General features: G+C 42.5%; 1 protein-coding gene across 1 annotated transcript in view; it reads left to right on the forward strand.

The window, feature by feature from the left end:
* Nucleotides 1-7191: 7191 nt before the first annotated feature.
* LOC311145786 (rho-related GTP-binding protein RhoN-like) overlaps nt 7192-20182 on the forward strand; it is a 45946-nt gene continuing 32955 nt past the window's right edge. The window contains exons 1-2 of the mRNA XM_084182098.1: nt 7192-7547; nt 8114-8201. Coding sequence (XP_084038224.1) covers nt 7446-7547; nt 8114-8201 — 190 coding nt within the window. The 5' untranslated portion in view covers nt 7192-7445. The remainder of the gene's footprint in view (nt 7548-8113; nt 8202-20182) is intronic.

Below are 20182 nucleotides of genomic sequence, written 5' to 3' on the forward strand. Positions count from 1 at the left end.
TAGGGTGAATATGTGGTCTGTCGTACGGTAATTTGGTAAAAAGCCAATTTGACATTTGCTCAGTACATTGTTTTCACTGAGGAAATGAACTAGTCTGCTGTTAATGATAATGCAGAGGATTTTCCCAAGGTTGCTGTTGACGCATATCCCACGGTAGTTATTGGGGTCAAATTTGTCTCCACTTTTGTGGATTGGGGTGATCAGTCCTTGGTTCCAAATATTGGGGAAGATGCCAGAGCTAAGGATGATGTTAAAGAGTTTAAGTATAGCTAATTGAAATTTGTGGTCTGTATATTTTATCATTTCATTGAGGATACCATCAACACCACAGGACTTTTTGGGTTGGAGGGTTTGTATTTTGTCCTGTAGTTCATTCAATGTAATTGGAGAATCCAGTGGGTTCTGGTAGTCTTTAATAGTTGATTCTAAGATTTGCATTTGATCATGTATCTTTTTTTGCTGTTTTTTCTCTGTTATAGGGCCAAAAAGATTGGAGAAGTGGTTTACCCATACATCTCCGTTTTGGATAGATAGCTCTTCGTGTTGTTGTTTGTTTAGTGTTTTCCAATTTTCCCAGAAGTGGTTAGAGACGATTTCTGACATGCTGTTCCTTCTTTTTCCGTAGTGTATTTCTGTATTGTTTTAGTGATTCACCATAGTGAAGGCGTAGGCTCAAGTTTTCTGGGTCTCTATGTTTTTGGTTGGATAGGTTTCTTAATTTCTTTCTTAGGTTTTTGCATTCTTCATCAAACCATTTATCACTGTTATCACTTTTCTTTGGTTTTCTGTTAGAGATTTTTAGATTTGATAGGGAAGCTGAGAGGTCAAATATACCGTTTAGGTTTTCTACTGCCAAGTTTACACCTTCACTATTACAGTGGAACGTTTTGTCCAGGAAGTTGTTTAGAATGGATTGAATTTGTTGTTTCCTAATTGTTTTTGGGTAGGTTTCAACACTACTTTCCTTCCATCTATAGCATTTCTTAATAGTATTCAGTTCCTTTGGCTTTGATGCCTCATGATTGAGTATTGCTCTGTTCAAGTAGACTGTGATTTTGCTGTGGTCTGATCTGAGGGGGCCTAAATGGGGTGTGGGCATGGTTGACTTGGGGGGGAGTTAATTGGTGGGGGTGGGGGTGTAGATGTGGTTGATGGTGCTGTGGTCTGGTTGTAGGTCCTCTCTGCGGGGTCCTCTATGTGTAGGTCCTGGGGGGGGGGTCCCGCAGGTCTGGGAGAGTGTCTTGCTGGTCTGGGCGGGGTGTCTGTTGATCTGTTGCTCCTGTGTGAGGTGTTGGGTCTGCGGTTAAGGGCGATATCCTTTAGGGTCCGGGCGAAGGTGGGCACTGCTGCCTTGTATAGGTGGACCCGGTCATAAAGGCTGTTCACGTCCAGGGTGGAGTGGTGGGCCAGGTAGACATTTGGTTTTGATGCACAGTCACGGGAAATATATAAAAATAATTGCGTTTACCCGCTGTATGGTAGCAGGGTGGAAGTATTTTCGTGGTAACAGGGTTGAGATAACCACTTGTGCGTTGGGGAATGTAGAAGAAGCTCTCTCTCTCTCTCTCTCTCTCTCTCTCTTTATCTTATGCTGTGCTTACATCTTCAGGATAAAACTCCTATGAGGCCAATTGGCTTTTATGGAATCATCAATCAGAATTAATTGTTTTCAGTATGCTTCAGTCAGGTAGTCTGCATTACATTATTCATGTATTTACAATGCACCACTAAGGCCCAAAGTTGCAGAACAAATGTTAAAAAGAGTTGTCACTGCTGCAGCACTGTCTGTGCTCCTGAACAACTAGGTGTCCTGAGAGTTCTTCTTCTGTTTGTCTAAGTAGGTTATTACTGAATGTGTAATGCTGTAAAGCAGAACTGTAATGTGGCCAGGATAAGGCAGGGAGCTGAGGGTTCAGAGGTTTGGAAGCAGAGGAGTCATGTTAAATCAATTACTAAACTTAATTTTTAAGACCACATTTTATCATAAAAATGTATAAAAAGATCTGTCAGCTGTATTTTGCGGAGGGGGCACACCGACTTTTTTTAACATTTTAATAATTTAGCAGAAGCTCTGACTTACAGTGGTGCATACATTTTTATACTGGTCCCCAGTGGGAATCAAACCCACAAACCTGGTATTGCAAGCACCATGCTCTACCAACTGAGCCACACAGGAGGACTGGCCATGAATAATAATTAACATAATATTTACATTTCCTGTTGCTCCAGAATAATTTTCCTGCTGTAGCAAACTGGCTCAAATTAAGATCCTACATCTGTATGTTCTTCTATTCTCTAGCCAAGGAATTAGTCCACTGAGCCACCAGGATGGAGCTAGCATGCCATGTTTCTTTTTTACTTATACAAAGCTTTTCGTTTTAGTCTATTCAAACAGACCCCATTTCAAAGGAAACAAGCACTCATTAAGATCAGGTGTGGCCAATTAGTGGGCGTTGCCAACACACCTGAGGTGAGTTCAACAAAGCTTCTGTTTGCAGCGAACATGTTGCCAAGTAACAATTTCAGTTGAACAATTTGAATGAACATTCCAAAATGTTAAGGTGAAACATCAAACAGCTACTTTTTGCAAGGATTACTGTGGCTTTTTAGCGACAATATTCAAACTGAAAACGATTGAGCTATTTCTACTAAACATAGTAGAAAGTCTACATGGCCACATGATTATTTTTAAGGTAGTTTAGACCCAAAACAGACACACGTTTGCCGCACACTATCTTCTCAGACTGTTAGCTAACGTTAGCGAACGATCGCGGCTAACACAAAACAAATGGAATATGTTAGCTAACGTTAGCGAACTAGTTCCCTTGTTGAATGCACCTCTGAACACACTTAACAAGATAGAGGATAGAGAGTTTTATTGACGCTGAGAACAGAATGTATATGTTTTTAAATAACATTCTTAGAACGTTCTAATGTTTTTTGTTGTTGTAGTTTTTAAGGAACGTTTTCTTAATGTTTTAAGAATATGACTTCAAATAGAACCATGAGGAAACCTGTAGGAAATGTTATGCTGAAGTATTGAAATTCCCACAGAAAAACGTAGTTTCTTAACGTTCTCAGAACTAATTGAAAACATTCCCAAATGTCAAACCAGTTGGAGAACGTTCCTAGAACCTTACCAAAAAAGTAATTAAATGTAACCATGTTTGAACTTTTATGAAATGTTCTATTAAAGTAATGAAATACCAAGAAAATAACGTTATTTTGTCAAGCTCCTTAAATGTGCTGAGAATGTTCGAAAGCCAAGCAACTATCCTGCACCATTCCCAGAACGTTGTTGGAAGATTGTATGCAAAATAGCCATATGACAACCACGCTCTCACCAAGCTCTAAGAAACATGGTTCTCAGAACATTATGTGTTAGCTGGGTAGCTTGTCTAACTATCCTTGCTGGCATGCCTGCTGGCAGGGTTGATATACTTTAGAAAATAATAAAATTGCTTTAATTATTGGGTTATGATACTACAGTATAGCTATACCAATGTGGCAGTTGTACTAAACTCCTAAGGCATAAAAGTTCTTAAAGAATCAATATGCATAATTAATTAAAATTACAACTGAACAGGTAAAGAGGTATGCTTAGATAACTAATGCAGAAAAATAAACATATTTTTTATTACATAGAATTAGGCATAATGATTATTTCTCTAGATTGCAGGAAAAAAGCAGTTTCAGGTGTTTGAAAAATGAATGCTAAATTCTCAGACTTGCAAGGCTGCCTCTGGACCATCCCCCTCCATCATTGCGCACTTCGTGCCCCCTCTAAAATAATAGGTGCATGAAGCCCCTGTCTGGAAGGCACATTGCTGGAGTCTGTAGAGCGCTCAAAATAAACCAGGCCTCAAACATTTTCCCTGTTCAAGAACAAGCAATTACCAGTAAGTTTGCAACATTTCTTGATATGGAAATAGTAACCTAATTATCAAAACGTGCAAAAGTCATGACCAGAAAGAATAGGCCTAAATAACTGAACAACAAACAAAAGGTTTGCGCGCCAAACCTACTCTAATTGATTTGCCGGCATCCGACTAGCTTTCTAGAACCCACATTGGACATCTATCCATGTCCTGAGGACCTGGGAAATGCCTTCCAAACCGCCCACTAAGGATAGTGCTATTACCATCAAGTAGGCTTGGGTTTTGCTATGGTGGATGGATGTAATCCCATGACTTTGGATCAGAAGGTTACAGTTGTGGACACTGGTTTTAATTTTTTCTATCCCAAACCTTAACCCTTACCATAACAATTTGGAATGAGTGCCTAAACCTAATGTTTTAACCCTATCCCAAACCTTAACCATTACCTTAACCTATCGGAATGAGTGCTTAAACTTAACCCTTAACTTCGAAATGTTATGTTTTGAGATATGGAACGATACAAAGCAGCAGGAACAACAAAAACAAGTTGAAATGTAACATTTGGAGCAACTTCGAAATGATACATTTTAAGTTTGGAGAACATGGATGAACGTCTAATTCTGCAGTGAGACTGTTGGGCAATACAACCATAAAGTTCTAATTTGAACAATTGACCAAGGCAGGGCCAATGTGTAGGCCTAGAGCTGTCCTGACGCTTGTCTAACGTTAATAATCACTGCATGCAATACGGATTTGGAGACCTCAGAAACTCTATTTTCATATCTACCTAAATCATTTTACAAATAGAAAAGAGACACTTATTTCAAGCCAATTTAAGTCAAAACTGTAACTAGGCCACTCAGCAACATTCATCTTGGTAAGCAACTCCAGTTTATATTTGGCCTTGAGTTTTAGGTTATTGTCCTGTTGAAAGGTGAATTTGTCTCCCAGTGTCTGTTGGAAAGCAGACTGAACCAGGTTGATGCAGCCATCACCATGCTTGAAAATATGAAGAGTGTTACTCAGTTTCTTGTTGTGTTGGATTTTCCCCAAACACAACACTTTGTATTCAGGAAATAAAGTTAATTTATTTGCCACATTTTTTTGCAGTTTTACTTTAGTGCCTTATTGCAAACAGGATCCATGTTTTGGAATAGTTTTATTCTGTACCAGGCTTCCTTATTTTCAACCTGTCATTTAGGTTAGTATTGTGGAGTAACTACAATGTTGTTGATCCATCCTCAGTTTTCTCCTATCACAGCCATTCAACTCTGTAACTCGTTTAAAGTCACCATTGGCCTCATGGTGAAATCCCTGAGCTGTTTCCTTCCTCTCCGGCAACTGAGTTAGGAAGGACACCTGAATCTTTGTAGTGACTGGTTTTTATTAATAACTACACCATGCTCAAAGGAATATTCAATGTCTGCTTTTTAAAAATTGTACCCATCTACCAGTAGGTCCCCTTCTTTGCGAGGCATTGGAAAACCTCCCTGGTCTTTGTGGTTGAATCTGTGTTTGAAATTCACTGCTCAATTGAGGGACCTTACAGATAATTGTAAGTGTGGGGTACAGAGATAAGGTAGTCATTCAAAAATCATGTTAAACACTATTGCATGGACTACTATGGAGTGAGTCCATGCAACTTACTATGTGATTTGTTAAGCACATTTTTACTCCTGAACCTATTTAGGCTTGCCATAACAAAAGGGTTGAATACTTATTGACTCAAGACATTTCAGCTTTTCATTTTTAATTAATTTGTAAACATTTCTAACATCATAATTCCACTTTGACATTATGGGGTACTGTGTGTAGGCCAGTGATACAAAATCTAAATTTAATCAATTTTAAATTCAGGCTGTAACACAACAAAATGTGGAAAAAGTAAAAAATGTGAATACTTTCTGAAGGCACTGGATATTCCCACACCATTCCATTGTTTGTGACCAGTCCAAGCAGGGGTAGAAAAGCTGTTTTTAAAAATATTTAATTTCAATTTTGGGGAAGGAATGCTATTTCACTCATATTGTTTCTAATTATAAGTAATATTTCATAGAAATATGGAACACTGGAAAAGTTACTTTCATACATTGCCACCACGGGACCAGAGAGAGACTGAGCTCTGTGTCCACCTGCTGCTCAGAAGAAGCACTGCATAGCTCATTGTGTTGAACTCTGGTTAAAATAAAAGCTTGTATCAGAGAGTGGAGTTGCATGCTGAGAAAGTTGAATTAAAGAAGATATGTATTGGTGGAATTCAGTAATGTCTAGGTTTTTACAAGTTAAAGGTAGCCTGTATCATACAAAGTGAAACACTATTGCTGCGATTATATTATACATTACTTATACTAATAATTTAGGCCCATTGAAACAACCCAAAACAGTATCTTCTTGGTTCAGTAATCTTTCTGAAGATGCACACACTTGTGGCAGGCTACTGCTGGTGGCTCAGGGTGGGTTGCTTTTCCTAAAAAATAAAATACCACTCCTCACCAAAGGGAGGCAGTAAAAGCCTGTAGAAAAAAAGTAAGTAACACCAAGTACGTGACCTCACTGAATTATAAACCGTTCTGCCTCAGGTGACATTTATATCTCACTTGAAACAACAACAGTACCTGAAACATGGACGTTTCAGTCGAAGAGCTTCCAAATGAGGCAATTCGAGTTTTTGATAGGGAAGTGATCCATTGATATGTATAAAGCCAGGGTTGGGCTGAGTGGGTTAAGACTTTCAACTTCCCCAACATGATGATTCAAGCTACAGTGATGACTGTCTAGTTATCTACTAAAACCCTGGTCACCACCCTTTCCTGGTAGAACAGGCACATGATCCATCACACCATACACGCGTCACCTCCCATAGTTGTAGCCTACCTACAATGCATCATACAAAAATACTTTCATTTTCATTTGTTTCGAGAATATATATGACACTGCCATTAACACATACTTTAGAACTATAAATAATTTATAAAGGGTTTATAAGCCGTTTGTAAACTGTTAGGCTAATTATGAGTCTAGTTTAACAGTTTATAACTATGTAATAAACAGTCAATACATTCGTTGAAATTTGTATCCAAACACAATCCTCAAAGCTATAAATAAAGGCCAGGAGATGTAGCCCAATCATAATATGAATCATCTTTCGACAACAAATAATGAATACGTGTGTCACTGTTGGACAAGTAAAGAGACAAGCTATCAAACAAGTAAATGAACACAGAGAGGCACGAGGACCAACACGCTCTCGTTGGGCGCGTGTATGGGCAAGGCGTGGCCAATTAAAAAGTAGAGTTTGAAGGGAGGGAACCGCATGCTGCTGCTGAGTGCTGAGGCGATCAAGGCGGTGTGATCTAGCAGTTAGAGGATAGCTAGTGTAACCGTGGGAACCGAGGGCTGCACGGGGTGGACAGGGGAGGACAACCCGGGGAGGACACATAGGAGGGCGCGCCACAACCGGCGCATGTACCTGCTCGTTTTTCCTTTAGTTCCAGTCTGACCTTATATCCACATCGGATGGTGAATGAAACCGATCCGCGTCCAGAACAGACACACTGACTGACAAAGATGGAAAGTCAAGGCAGCCGCTGTAAGATCGTGGTGGTCGGAGATACGCAATGTGGTAAAACGGCGCTCCTACATGTTTTTGCGAAGGACTGCTATCCGGAGGTAAGTGTCCTGATATAGGCTATGAAGTCTTGCGTTATGAACACGACTGTCCACACTTGAAAACAGGCAACTGGATCATTTAAGAGTGGTATGGGTACTGTGGGTCGATGGAACTCATCGCAGTTTGTGAATGAAGCAAAAATAAATGTCAAGAGAGACACAAAATGAAATAGAACGACAGGGTTTCTTTATTCTAATAATTTCACCACAAATTCCTTGATTTAAATTATGAGCCAGAGGTGTGTTCGCACCTGCGTTAGGCAATCTCTAGAGAGAGAGAAAGAGAGAGAGAGAGACGGAAAGCCGAAAGACGGAAATAATGAGCACCTTTAAATACAAAATTGCCATTATTATTAGTGATTAAACAATATAGACTCATATAATGTATTTCGGAGTGTATTCAGTTTCCCCTTTTGATTAATATTTTATCTGGGTGTTATTGCCAACAGTGTTTTAATATAGTCTATATATTTGTATGATACATTACATTTAAGTAATTTAACGTCTGACCTATGTTAAGCCTATGCTATTCGTGCTTTACTAATCAACATGCACCCTTTTTTCAGAACTATGTCCCCACAGTATTTGAAAACTACACAGCCAGTTTTGAAATCGACAAACAGAGGATTGAGTTGAACATGTGGGACACGTCAGGTAATACTATTTCTGCTCTCTGCATCTATCTCCTAAAGGCTGATGACAAATCAATCCCTCTGGCTGCTCCGCTCTGCAGTGACAACAGTCCATGTCTGCGACTGTGGGAGGGCTGCTTCAATCATTTCTGAGTTTTCAAGCAGTCATCTCTCTGACTAATTGCTTTGACCATGCCAACTTATGACTGACTGACTGGCGTACTTTTGCTTTGGGCATTTGCTATTTATGATTGTTGTCTTTGCTGAAAAGCTCCAGTGCCACTCCTTTCTCTCAGCGCTGCACTCTGTTTGCATTCCTCTCTGTGCGGAGCGCTGTGTGGGGCTGGGCTGTTCCCATGCTCTGTCCAGGGGCCAGAAGACTGCTAGGGAGGTCGGGGAGGGACGGGGGCTGAAGCAGAATGGCTGACTGAGTGACTGGCCCACAGGAATGATCTCTCAACCCATCCAATCTACTTGAGTCTGTCAGTGAGGGCTGAAGAGGCCTCTGTGGCTGAGAGGCAGGACTCAGTGGGTCGGAAGTCTTCCTTATCTCCTCCATAGCTTTGGAACGGGGGCTTCTGTAATGGTAGCAGGGTTGTGCTTCTGTCTGTCCATATCTAAACCCTTTGATCATCACTGACGATAGGTGATTAGCCTTTTATCTTCAGTAAAGAGACCATAACCCCACCTCCCTTTACTCCATCTATAAACATGATATCACCCACTCGGCCTACCAGCCTCAAGCAAGTTACACTCAAGAGTGTGTGTGCTCACTTGCCTGCCTATTTACCACTTGGTTCGTAGAAAACACAGATGCTCATGTTTTCACTCCAGATGTAAATTAGTTAACGGATGTTCGTCCATGGTAAAAAAAAAAAACTCAAACATTTAAATAAAGAGAGAAACATTTAGGTCAGGTTTCTGCCTCTGACTTCCTGCACTTCTTTTTCCCATAATTTTAATTCCATCCATCTCTTTCTATTCTTCCCTTCTCGTAACCCCCTCTTCTGCCCTTTCACTCTTCCTCCCCCCTCTCATGTGCGCTGGCAGCAGCAGTGTATTGCCAGGGACCATGTGTCTTCTCCACTCCAGTTGCCTGGCTGCATGGCCACTATCTGGACCCACTATATAATTACTGTGAAGAAGCATTTGCATATGTAGTAGACCCCCTGCTGGCCTTCATCAACTACAGCTATGGCCACTATAACTTACCCATGTGTAGCACAGGACCAGGGTCTGTAGAAAGAGTCCTGTAATCTTTAACCAGTTGTGGAAAAAGTACCCAATTGTCATACTTGAGTAAAAGTAAAGATACCTTAATAGGAAATGACTCAAGTAAAAGTGAAAGTCACCCAGTAAAATACTACTTGAGGAAAAGTCTAAAAGTATTTGGTTTGAAATATACTTAAGTATCAAAAGTAAATGTAATTGCTAAAATATACTTAAGTATCAAAAGTCAAAGTCAAAGTATAAATAATTTCAAATTCCTAACATTAAGCAAACCAGATGGCACCATTTTCTTGTTTTTTAAATTTACGGATAGCCAGGGGCACACTCCAACATTCAGACATAATTTATAATGTCCCCTGTAGCTCAGTTGGTAGAGCATGGCACTTGCAAAGCCAGGGTTGTGGGTTTGTTTCCCACGGGGGGCCAGTATGAAAATGTATGCACTCAGGAACTGTAAGTCGCTCTGGATAAGAGCGTCTGCTAAATGACTAAAATGTAAATGTAATAAATGAAGCATTTGTGTTTAGTGAGCCCGTCAGATCAGAGGCAGTAGGGATGAGTTGTGAAAAATAGAAATAGTAAAGTACAGATACCCCAAAAAACTACTTAAGTAGTACTTTAAAGTATTTTTACTTAAGTACTTTACACCACTGTCTATAACCACCCAACAGTAGCTCTGTGTAACAATGTACCAGGATCAGCTCAGTTGGTGTCACTCCATCTGCCAACTAACACTGCCATCGACATAGTTAGTGGGGGGTAATACGATGGAGACTGTATTAGTAATAACATATTAGTTGAACAGAAGAGACTCACCGTGGTCTCTGAATATCACTGATTTAATCATTATTTATTAGTCCTTGAGGTGCGTTCTGTTTCAGGAGCTGAAGTCTAGCCTCCTCAATTCCATTTTTACAGCCTCTGTGGTCTGATAGGTCTCAGTGAGTTTGGTAGGACGTGTATTGCCATTAACAAGGTCACGGTGCCTATTGTTTTAGTGTGGCAGTAGACCATTGATTAGTTTAGCCTCAGTGATTTGTTGTTCTCCAGACCAGCAGAGGTTCTAGTATTCACAGGTTGGAGGAAAACAGAGGTGAGGTGTTGATCTAATTAGGGTCATGACTGTGTCTAGGTATTGTGTGTGTGTGTGTGAACTGGTGTCTTAGTGAATAGGATGTTTATTTTAAAGAGGCAGAAACAGGGCCATTATGGCTGTCCAGAACAGAGGGAAACTCGCAGATGCTTTGTATTTTCCCTGCATTACGCTACGGACCATCTGGAGGATTAAGTCAATTAGAAACTGATTGAGTAGAATGCAAATGAGAATGTTTGTCTGTATATGTGTGTGTGTGTGTGTATTGTGGGAGAGGGCATATTCTGTGTATGCATGTCTGTTTATCTGTGTTTGGCATCTGTGTATTTGTGTATCTAAATAACAGTAACGAGGACTGATGTATTAAAAGACAGCGATGACTGACAAGCCTTGCTCCTTGAGTTCAAATGTCACCATTCCTAACCCCATTCCAAGCTGTGATTGGCCAAGCTAACTGACACTGGGTCACAATAGGTCTGTGCACCAATCAGTGACCAGTACTGGGTGCTCACGGTCACGGGTTATGATGCTCGTCAGCCAGTCTGAGTATTCATCCAGCCAAAACTGTCATGCCCCCTGTACTGTGCCTCTTCCCAATATGGTGGTGCTGCAGCATGAGAACTATCTCATCCAAGTCAGGCCTGGAACATTCTCCCACTCACAGCACAGCCAGGACTGTCCCAGGGAATATTTAAGTAACTCATGACAGTCAGTCAGGCTTCTCCCACAGTCCCACACCACAGTTACATCTCTGTTTATGCTCTCTGATTGACTAAGTCTGATTCCTATCTTAAAAGTGAAAGCCTTGACTTATGTGTTGTGGGTCAGAGAACATTCTTAGTCATACTGTAGCTTCCCACATATTTTGAATGATTTCTAATTTCCTTAGAGGCGTTAGGCAATGTCAAATACCTCTAAAAACAATTATCCACTTGCCGACTGGGCCATCTACATGTATTATAATGATTATTCTATAACACCTTTACTCACAAAAGGTGTTTCTGTAATTAGTGGTGTGATATATTTTTGATTTGAGAGATAATGACAAATAGCTTCAAACACCTAACATCACCCACACAACCACTACACACACACACACACACACACACACACTCCCATCACATGCACAGTGACTTTTCAACATTCCTGGTGACTTTGTCTTTTGCTAAAAGCCACATTCTCAGTGCAGTGGACCATTAGGGCATAAGAGCCCTGTATAAACAAGCTTAGCTTTCCCTTCCCTAGCCCTTTCCACTTGATTCATCTTTAATAGCAACTGCATGAGCTACAACCCAAAACAGAAATGAAATTAAACCAACAGCCCCACTCTACTCTATTGTGGCTGGCTGTAGCTGGATGTGCTTCAGAAAGCAGAAACATGAGATGAGCAGCTCGCCTGGATTGCCATGTTGATTTACAGTTCTATACAGAGATGACTGGGGAAGATGACCTCAATGATATGCTGCATCAGTCAGCCTTTAGTTTGCCCTTCCTCGTCTCACTGTGATGCTATCCTCATACGTTTTCATATTCTTCTCATACCTGCACTTATTTTTACAAAGCTTTTGTTTGTTTTGCATTAAGTTTAAATCTATCACATCCCTTAAATCGTAGTAAATTTGTTTACCCCCCTTTAATGTCAAAGTTAAATCTTTATTGTCAGTATCCTGAAAAGGGATGAGCATATCCTGTTGACTAACTCACACAGCTGCACTAGTCTACACTGAGCAGTTAATGCTAGTCTCCTGACCTGCCTGGGGGTAGAACTGCCGAAACTCAAACCTGTTTTTATTATGATTAGCACATAGCAGGCACATCCGTTGGTTAGGCACAGCCAGTGAGTGTACTGTGCACCTGTGTGTGTGTGTGAGTGGAAATGAGTGGTATGAAGGGTTGTTGTGGGTTCAAAGTGACCCTTGTTGACCCCCAGAGGAATTATTCTATGAGAAAGGTGTTTGGATCGCGCATGCAATCACATTTCAGATGAACTACCCATCCCCCCTCTCGCCCAATTTATCTGTTTGAAAAGGCTTTATGATAATTTCCTCAACCATTATCTTGCCATTGGAATGTCAAACACTGCATTATGTCAGTTTTATAACTATTGTTTCAGTGAAGCACAATTATGGAGAATATTGTATTCCTAATATAATGGTGAATACCCAGACTATATTTAGGACATGAAAAGGCATGTCAGGACTACTTAACTTAACATGTCATCAGAGCACTTAAAAATAAGTAGTTAGGAAAACCCATAGTAAAATATTCACCCTATTCACCATAGCACCATTAAGCTTACTTCCATTGTCTAACAAACACTGCCTATATTGTTACATATCTTATTCAACACATTGTAAAATGGTATGTTTCTTTGTGTTTAAACATTCATAAAACAACCCAAAACACCAAAGGCCATCACTAATAGTCTTATATAATGGAAAGTACCAAATTACCATGAATGATGCATTTGAACAGGAGCTGGAAATAAACGCGTGCTACTGCCAGGTCTATGCATACAGACAGACAGACAGACAGACAGACAGAAGGACAGACATTGTTGGAATGTGTGTGGAGGTATTTTTGGACAGAGGGTAGTGATCTGGCTCTCTGTTGAGTCCCTGGCGGGGGTCAGCATTGTGTGGGGGGGGTTTAATCCAGCACCTCCCTGGCCCCCCTTGCGGCTCCCCGTACCTGGCTCTTGTTTGGGAGCACCTCCAACCCCACTGGAGAAGAGCCTCTGCAGTCCTGCATGCCTCTTTTACATATAGATTAGAAGTAATAGCTGTATAAAGTGAGGGAAAAAAGTATTTGATCCCCTGCTGATTTTGTACGTTTGCCCACTGACAGACATGATCAGTCTATAAAAAATCCAGAAAAACGCATGTCAAAAATGTTATAAATTGATTTGCATTTTAATGAGGGAAATAAGTATTTGACCCCTCTGCAAAACATGACTTAGTACTTGGTGGCAAAACCCTTGTTGGCAATCACAGAGGTCAGACGTTTCTTGTAGTTGGCCACCAGGTTTGCACACATCTCAGGAGGGATTTTGTCCCACTCCTCTTTGCAGATCTTCTCTAAGTCATTAAGGTTTCGAGGCTGACGTTTGGCAACTCGAACCTTCAGCTCCCTCCACAGATTTTCTATGGGATTAAGGTCTGGAGACTGGCTAGGCCACTCCAGGACCTTAATGTGCTTCTTCTTGAGTCACTCCTTTGTTGCCTTGGCCGTGTGTTTTGGGTCATTGTCATGCTGGAATACCCATCCACGACCCATTTTCAATGCCCTGGCTGAGGGAAGGAGGTTCTCATCCAAGATTTGACAGTACATGGCCCCGTCCATCGTCCCTTTGATGCGGTGAAGTTTTCCTGTCCCCTTAGCAGAAAAACACCCCCAAAGCATAATGTTTCCACCTCCATGTTTGACGGTGGTGATGGTGTTCTTGGGGTCATAGGCAGCATTCCTCCTCCTCCAAACACGGCAAGTTGAGTTGATGCCAAAGAGCTGGATTTTGGTCTCATCTGACCACAACACTTTCACCCAGTTCTCCTCTGAATCATTCAGATGTTCATTGGCAAACTTCAGATGGGCCTGTATATGTGCTTTCTTGAGCAGGGGGACCTTGCGGGCGCTGCAGGATTTCAGTCCTTCACGGCGTATTGTGTTACCAATTGTTTTCTTGGTGACTATGGTCCCAGCTGCCTTTCCAGCCTTGTGTAGGTCTACAATCTTGTCCCTGACATCATTGGAGTGCTCTTTGGTCTTGGCCATGGTGGAGAGTTTGGAATCTGATTGATTGATTGCTTTTGTGGACAGGTGTCTTTTATACAGGAAACAAACTGAGATTAGGAGCACTCCCTTTAAGAGTGTTCTCCTAATCTCAGCTCGTTACCTGTATAAAAGACACCTGGGAGCCAGAAATCTTTCTGATTGAGAGGGGGTCAAATACTTATTTCCCTAATTAAAATGCAAATCAATTTATAACATTTTTGACATGCGTTTTTCTGGATTTTGTTTTTGTTATTCTGTCTCTCACTGTTCAAATAAACCTACCATTAAAATTATAGACTGATCATTTCTTTGTCAGTGGGCAAACGTACAAAATCAGCAGGGGATCAAATACTTTTTTCCCTCACTGTATGTGGAAGGGTTGCAAAATTCTGGAAACTTTCCCAAAATACAGCTTTTTCAGATATCCCGGTTGGAGGATTCGTAGATTTCCTGCTTATTCCATACTGAATCCAGGAATCTTCCAACTGGGATTTCTGGGAAACCTGTGAATTTGGGGAAAATTACTGAAATCTTGCACCCTAACATGTGGTGACTGTGGATATACAGCATGTGGACATGTACAGTAGATATCTTATTCATAGATCCCATAGCCACCTCACCGCACACTGCTTCACTGAGTGTCTGTGACAGTGTAGCCACCCAGAGGCCTGGAGAGCCTGTAGGAGAGCCAGGGTCCAGGCTGCAGGGCTTTATGTCTACCCGCTCAGAGTGGCCCCTGGCTGGGTACGTGTCTCTGACTCTCCCCCTGGAGCCTTGGGGTTCTCTGGTCTGAGTCACTAACACTAACTACTACGCTAGGGTCAGTGTGCTGGAGGAGACCTGGGTGCCCATATGCTTCAGCCAGAGAGACAATCAGACCTTGGACAAGAGAAAGAGGGAAAATATGAATAAAAGGTGAAGGAAAGAAGGGAAAGAAAATGGTCTGACATGGCTAGTTTCACGACTATGAGGGTGTTTTAAAATGAACCGTGTCCCTTCTCTCTCTCTCTCTCTCTCTCTCTCTCTCTCTCTCTCTCTCTCTCTCTCTCTCTCTCTCTCTCTCTCTCTCTCTCTCTCTCTCTCTCTCTCTCTCTCTCTCTCTCTCTCTCTCTCTCTCTCTCTCTCTCTCTCTCTCTCTCTCTCTCTCTCTCTCTCTCTCTCTCTTCCTCTTTCTCCGTCCCGTGTTCTCCCTCTCTGTGATAGCTCATTAGTCTGCATAGCTCTGTTCTGACCTGGAGTCAGCGACATTATGTAGGAGAGGAGGAGAGGAGGAGAGGAGCAGAGGGTGGGTAGGAGCTGTGTGAGGGCCAGTCAGCCTCACTGACAGGAACACACAGCCTATAATTAAAGACACAGAATATCCAATTTATGTCCAACACACCCTCGCACATACGCTCGCACGCACACAGATGCGACTATGCAGGCACGCATGCACACACACACAAACACACAAACACACACATGCCCGCGTACATACTTTTTTGAATAACCTAAAAACACAAAGGAAACAGGCAGACGGTACACCCAAGGTCATGCTCCTCTCTGGGCTTGTTTTGTCCTTATGAATGGTACACTACACAGCCCCATGGTGAGCCCACTGCCCGCCTGCCCCTGTTCCTCTCCTTGTTCGTCTGCCCTCTCACTGCCTCCCAGCTCCTAATCTAGTCACGTGGCGGCTTTTGGGGGATTCCATCCAGACAGATCTCTAATGACATCCTCCCTTCTGATCCCTCTGCTCTCTGATGATCTCTGTGATCTCTGTATGACCGTCTGACCTTGGTCACAGACAGACAAAGGCCCTATGATACATCTCTGTACCGCCTCTCTTAAATATGACTGTAGACTCACTGCGGGGTGCTAGACACTGGGGCTTAACATACAATCTGCTTAACATATTCACTTCAGGACACATAATGATGATTGGTGCACATATGGCTCTTACATACTTAGGTTAATGCTACTTATTATATTTTTTATTTTATTTAATCTTTATTTCGACAGGGATGCTGAGACCAAGGTCTGTTTTTACAAATGACTGAGCCCTGCATACACATCAATATACATCAAAAGCACATCAATATACACATCAATATACTGTACACATCAATAATACACATAAATAATGCACATCAATATGCTGTACACATCAATATTCACATCAATATACTGGACACATAAAATAATACACATCAATATACTTGTAACGGGTTTCAGTGTAATGCGGTGGATCGAAGTCAGGCGTTAGGACACAGAACTCGAGGAAAACGTACTTTACTGAACTTAAGTAAAGAAAACAACACAGCAATACCTTCACGCAGGAAGGAACTAACCCGCTCACCAAACAACACACGAAACGAAAAACAACCACGCACAAGACACATTGGGAGCACCTGGGTTAAATAGGGTAGGCGTGATTACACAAATGGGAAACAGGTGTGTGACATAGACAACAGGTGCAACATATACACATATAACATAGATCGGCAGTAGCTAGTATTCTGGTGACGACGAACGCCGCAGCCTGCCCGAGCAAGGAGGAGGGGCAGCCCCCCCCCCCCCCGGCCTCGGGGACGGCCAGGAGGACGCGGTGCGGGGCGAGTCGGATGACGACGGTGGAAATCCCTCAACATGGAGGGATCGAGGATGTCCCTCCTAGGGACCCAGCACCACTCCTCCGGACCGTACCCCTCCCACTCCACGAGATACTGCAGGCCTCCCACCCGACGCCTCGAATCTAAGCAGGAACGGGCCGGGCCGGACTGGGGACACGCACCACTGGTCTGGTGCGAGGAGCAGGTACGGGGCGTACCGGGCTGGCGACACGCACCACTGGCTTGGTGCGAGGAGCAGGCACGAGGTGTACCGGACTGGGAACCGGCGCTGGAGGTCTACGACTGTACCAGTCCTTTACTCTCCGCGCCCAGTCCTCCTCCAGTGAGGACTCCTCCTTGAGCCCCCACGAGTGCAGTGGTCGGGGCTCTTCTCTATCGATCCCCGACCACCCTTTTAGCCCCCCCAAACATTTTTATTGGGGCTGTCTCTCGGGCTTCCTCCTTGGCCGATGCCTTCTGTGTTCCTCTCCTGCCTGGGCCTCCTCCTTCGCCCAGGGTCCTTTCCCTGCCAAAATCTCCTCCCATGTCCAAAAACTCTTCCCCACCTGTGTCCAGGGTGTCTGCTGCTCCTGGGCACGCTACTTGGTCCGTTGTTGGAGGGATCTTCTGTCACGATCGTTGAGAGACGGGTCAGACCAAGGTGCAGCGTGGTATGCGAACATGTTTATTAACGAATAAACACTCACGACATAACAACAAACCAACGTAATGTGAAGTCCAAGGCTATACACAATACAAGCCTAACACAGGAACAAGATCCCACAACATAGGTAGGCAAACAGGCTACTTAAGTATGATCCCCAATCAGAGACAACGAGCGACAGCTGTCTCTGATTGGGAATCACACCCGGCCAAACATAGAAATACAATACCTAGATCCTAAACATAGATACATCACATAGATTTCCACACCCTGACTCAACATACAAGAGTTCCATACGTCAGGGCGTGACAATACTGTACACATCAATATTCACATCAATAATATACATTAATAATACACATCAATATACTGTACACATCAAAAATACACATCAATATATTGTACACATCAATAATACTCATCAATAATACACATACATATGCTGTACACATCAATATTCACATCAATAATATACATTAATAATACACATCAATATACTGTACACATCAAAAATACACATCAAAATATTGTACACATCAATAATACTCATCAATAATACACATACATATGCTGTACACATCAATATTCACATCAATATGCTGTACATATTAATATTCACATCAATATGCTGTACACATCAATAATACTAATCAATAATACTCAATCAGCCTTTTGAATTTTCCCAGAGGCACCAATTCATCCAATTTTAAAGTGCCTTGGAGATTATTCCACAAGTAAGATGCAAAAAAACTAACTCAGTGGAGATCAAAGGGATCTCCAGAGTTAGTCATCCCTGAGACCGGGTCTGGTATCTCTTATGTCTATAAGTTAACAATGAAGTAAGGTGCGGTTGAAGTTTATCCAGGAGGGATTTACAAGTAAAAAGAGTGCAATGCATCGAATCTACGGGATTTCAAAGAGGGCCAGCCTACTTTCTGATACAGAATGCAGTGATGTATACTGAACCTATCGACCTTATGGAAAATACATACTAATGATTAGTGCATCCTGCTAGATACATTCAGTACCAGTGGTTTGTACACATGCTAGCCTATTTACATTTGAGTCATTTAGGCCCCGTGTAGCTCAGTTGGTAGAGCATGGCGCTTGCAACGCCAGGGTTGTGGGTTCATTTCCCACGGGGGGCCAGTATGAAGAGAGAAAAAAATGTATGCACTAACTGTAAGTCGCTCTGGATAAGAGTGTCTGCTAAATGACTAAAATGTAAATTTAGCAGACACTCTTATCCAGACCTTGTTCAAGGTCACATCGACAGATTTTTTTCCCCCACCTAGTCTGCTCGGGGATTAGAATCAGTGACCTTTTGATTACTAGCCCAACGCTCTTAACCACTAGGCTACCCGCCGACCCTATCTACTGCTGGGGACCATATATAGACAAAAGAAGCTTGAGAATAGACATGGCAACCTTAATGCAGGCATCTGATGCCCAATTTTATCCAGAAGCCAAATGTCAAACAATCCCAAAATAATCCCCCTGAAAACAATCACAGACAAAGAGACATATTAGAGAGAGTTCACAAGGAGAGAAGAGAACAGAGGAAGTGAAATATAAAAAGAATTGCGTGTGCGTGTGTTAGTCCATGGGAATGCCAACTGCCCTGACCCTGTCACCCCTGCCATTGTGTCTCAGAGAATGCTCTCAGAGCTAAGAGGGGATCATGTTTCGTGACAGTGAATAGTGGGAGAAGGGACAGAAGGAGGAGAGGTATACATCTGGATCTGGGACCAACCCTCTGGGCTTTGATGTGTTGGGTCAGGCTTGTTTTTAACCCTGAGGGAAGGATTTCTGGTCCCATGGGAGACATTCACTTACTCACACATACACTGACTGTTTACAAACTGTACTTCACACACGCTCTCTATCTCTTTCACAGATACTCAGAAATACTCACACATATTATTTAGACATTAACCAGTCAAGAATAAACAGCCAAAGACACAGGCCTATACACAGGAAATGAATTCAAACCATTAGTTCATACACAGGAAGTGTATTCTAACCATGACTCTTCATTGACCTATAGTAATGTGATCCTCTGTATGATCCTATGACTCCAGTGCCACAGTGGAGCATTATTGATCCTAAATGGAGTCAACTAAAGAGCAAACAGTAACAGTATGGGCTGAAACTAGGATTAGTCTGTTGCTTACTTTGGAGTTTCTGAGTGTCATCCGATTTTCTCAGACTTTCCTGAAACACTTGTTCGTTATCCTCCGCCAGCAGTGAATGAGTGTTGGTCTCCCAGGCTGGCAGGAAGCAGCTCACACAGGGAACTCTGGGACATGGAATTTCCGGGCCTGTCCCTCCGGGAGGCAAGCGTAGCACAGCAGCAGAACTTGCCGTGGCACCAGCTTTGTTCACTGCACTACGAACAGCACGGTGACTGGCCGTCGCCCTCACCACCGCATGGCTACCAGGTCTAGTGTTTAGCTCGCTCCTATCCCTCACCACCTCCACTGGATGAGACCCTCTCTCAGCGTAAGGGGATACGGCTGGGCCTGTCTCTTACCCCCTTGGCCCCTTAACCCGCATCCTCTCCCACTTCCCTTCTACAGCTCCCATCATTTATGGATGACTTTATTTAAAAACAGGATCAGATGCTCTCTCTCTCTCTCTCTCTCTCTCTCTCC

This window comes from Coregonus lavaretus (genome assembly GCF_964263955.1).
Source record: "Coregonus lavaretus genome assembly, chromosome: 2".
Classification (NCBI taxonomy): Eukaryota; Metazoa; Chordata; class Actinopteri; order Salmoniformes; family Salmonidae; genus Coregonus; species Coregonus lavaretus.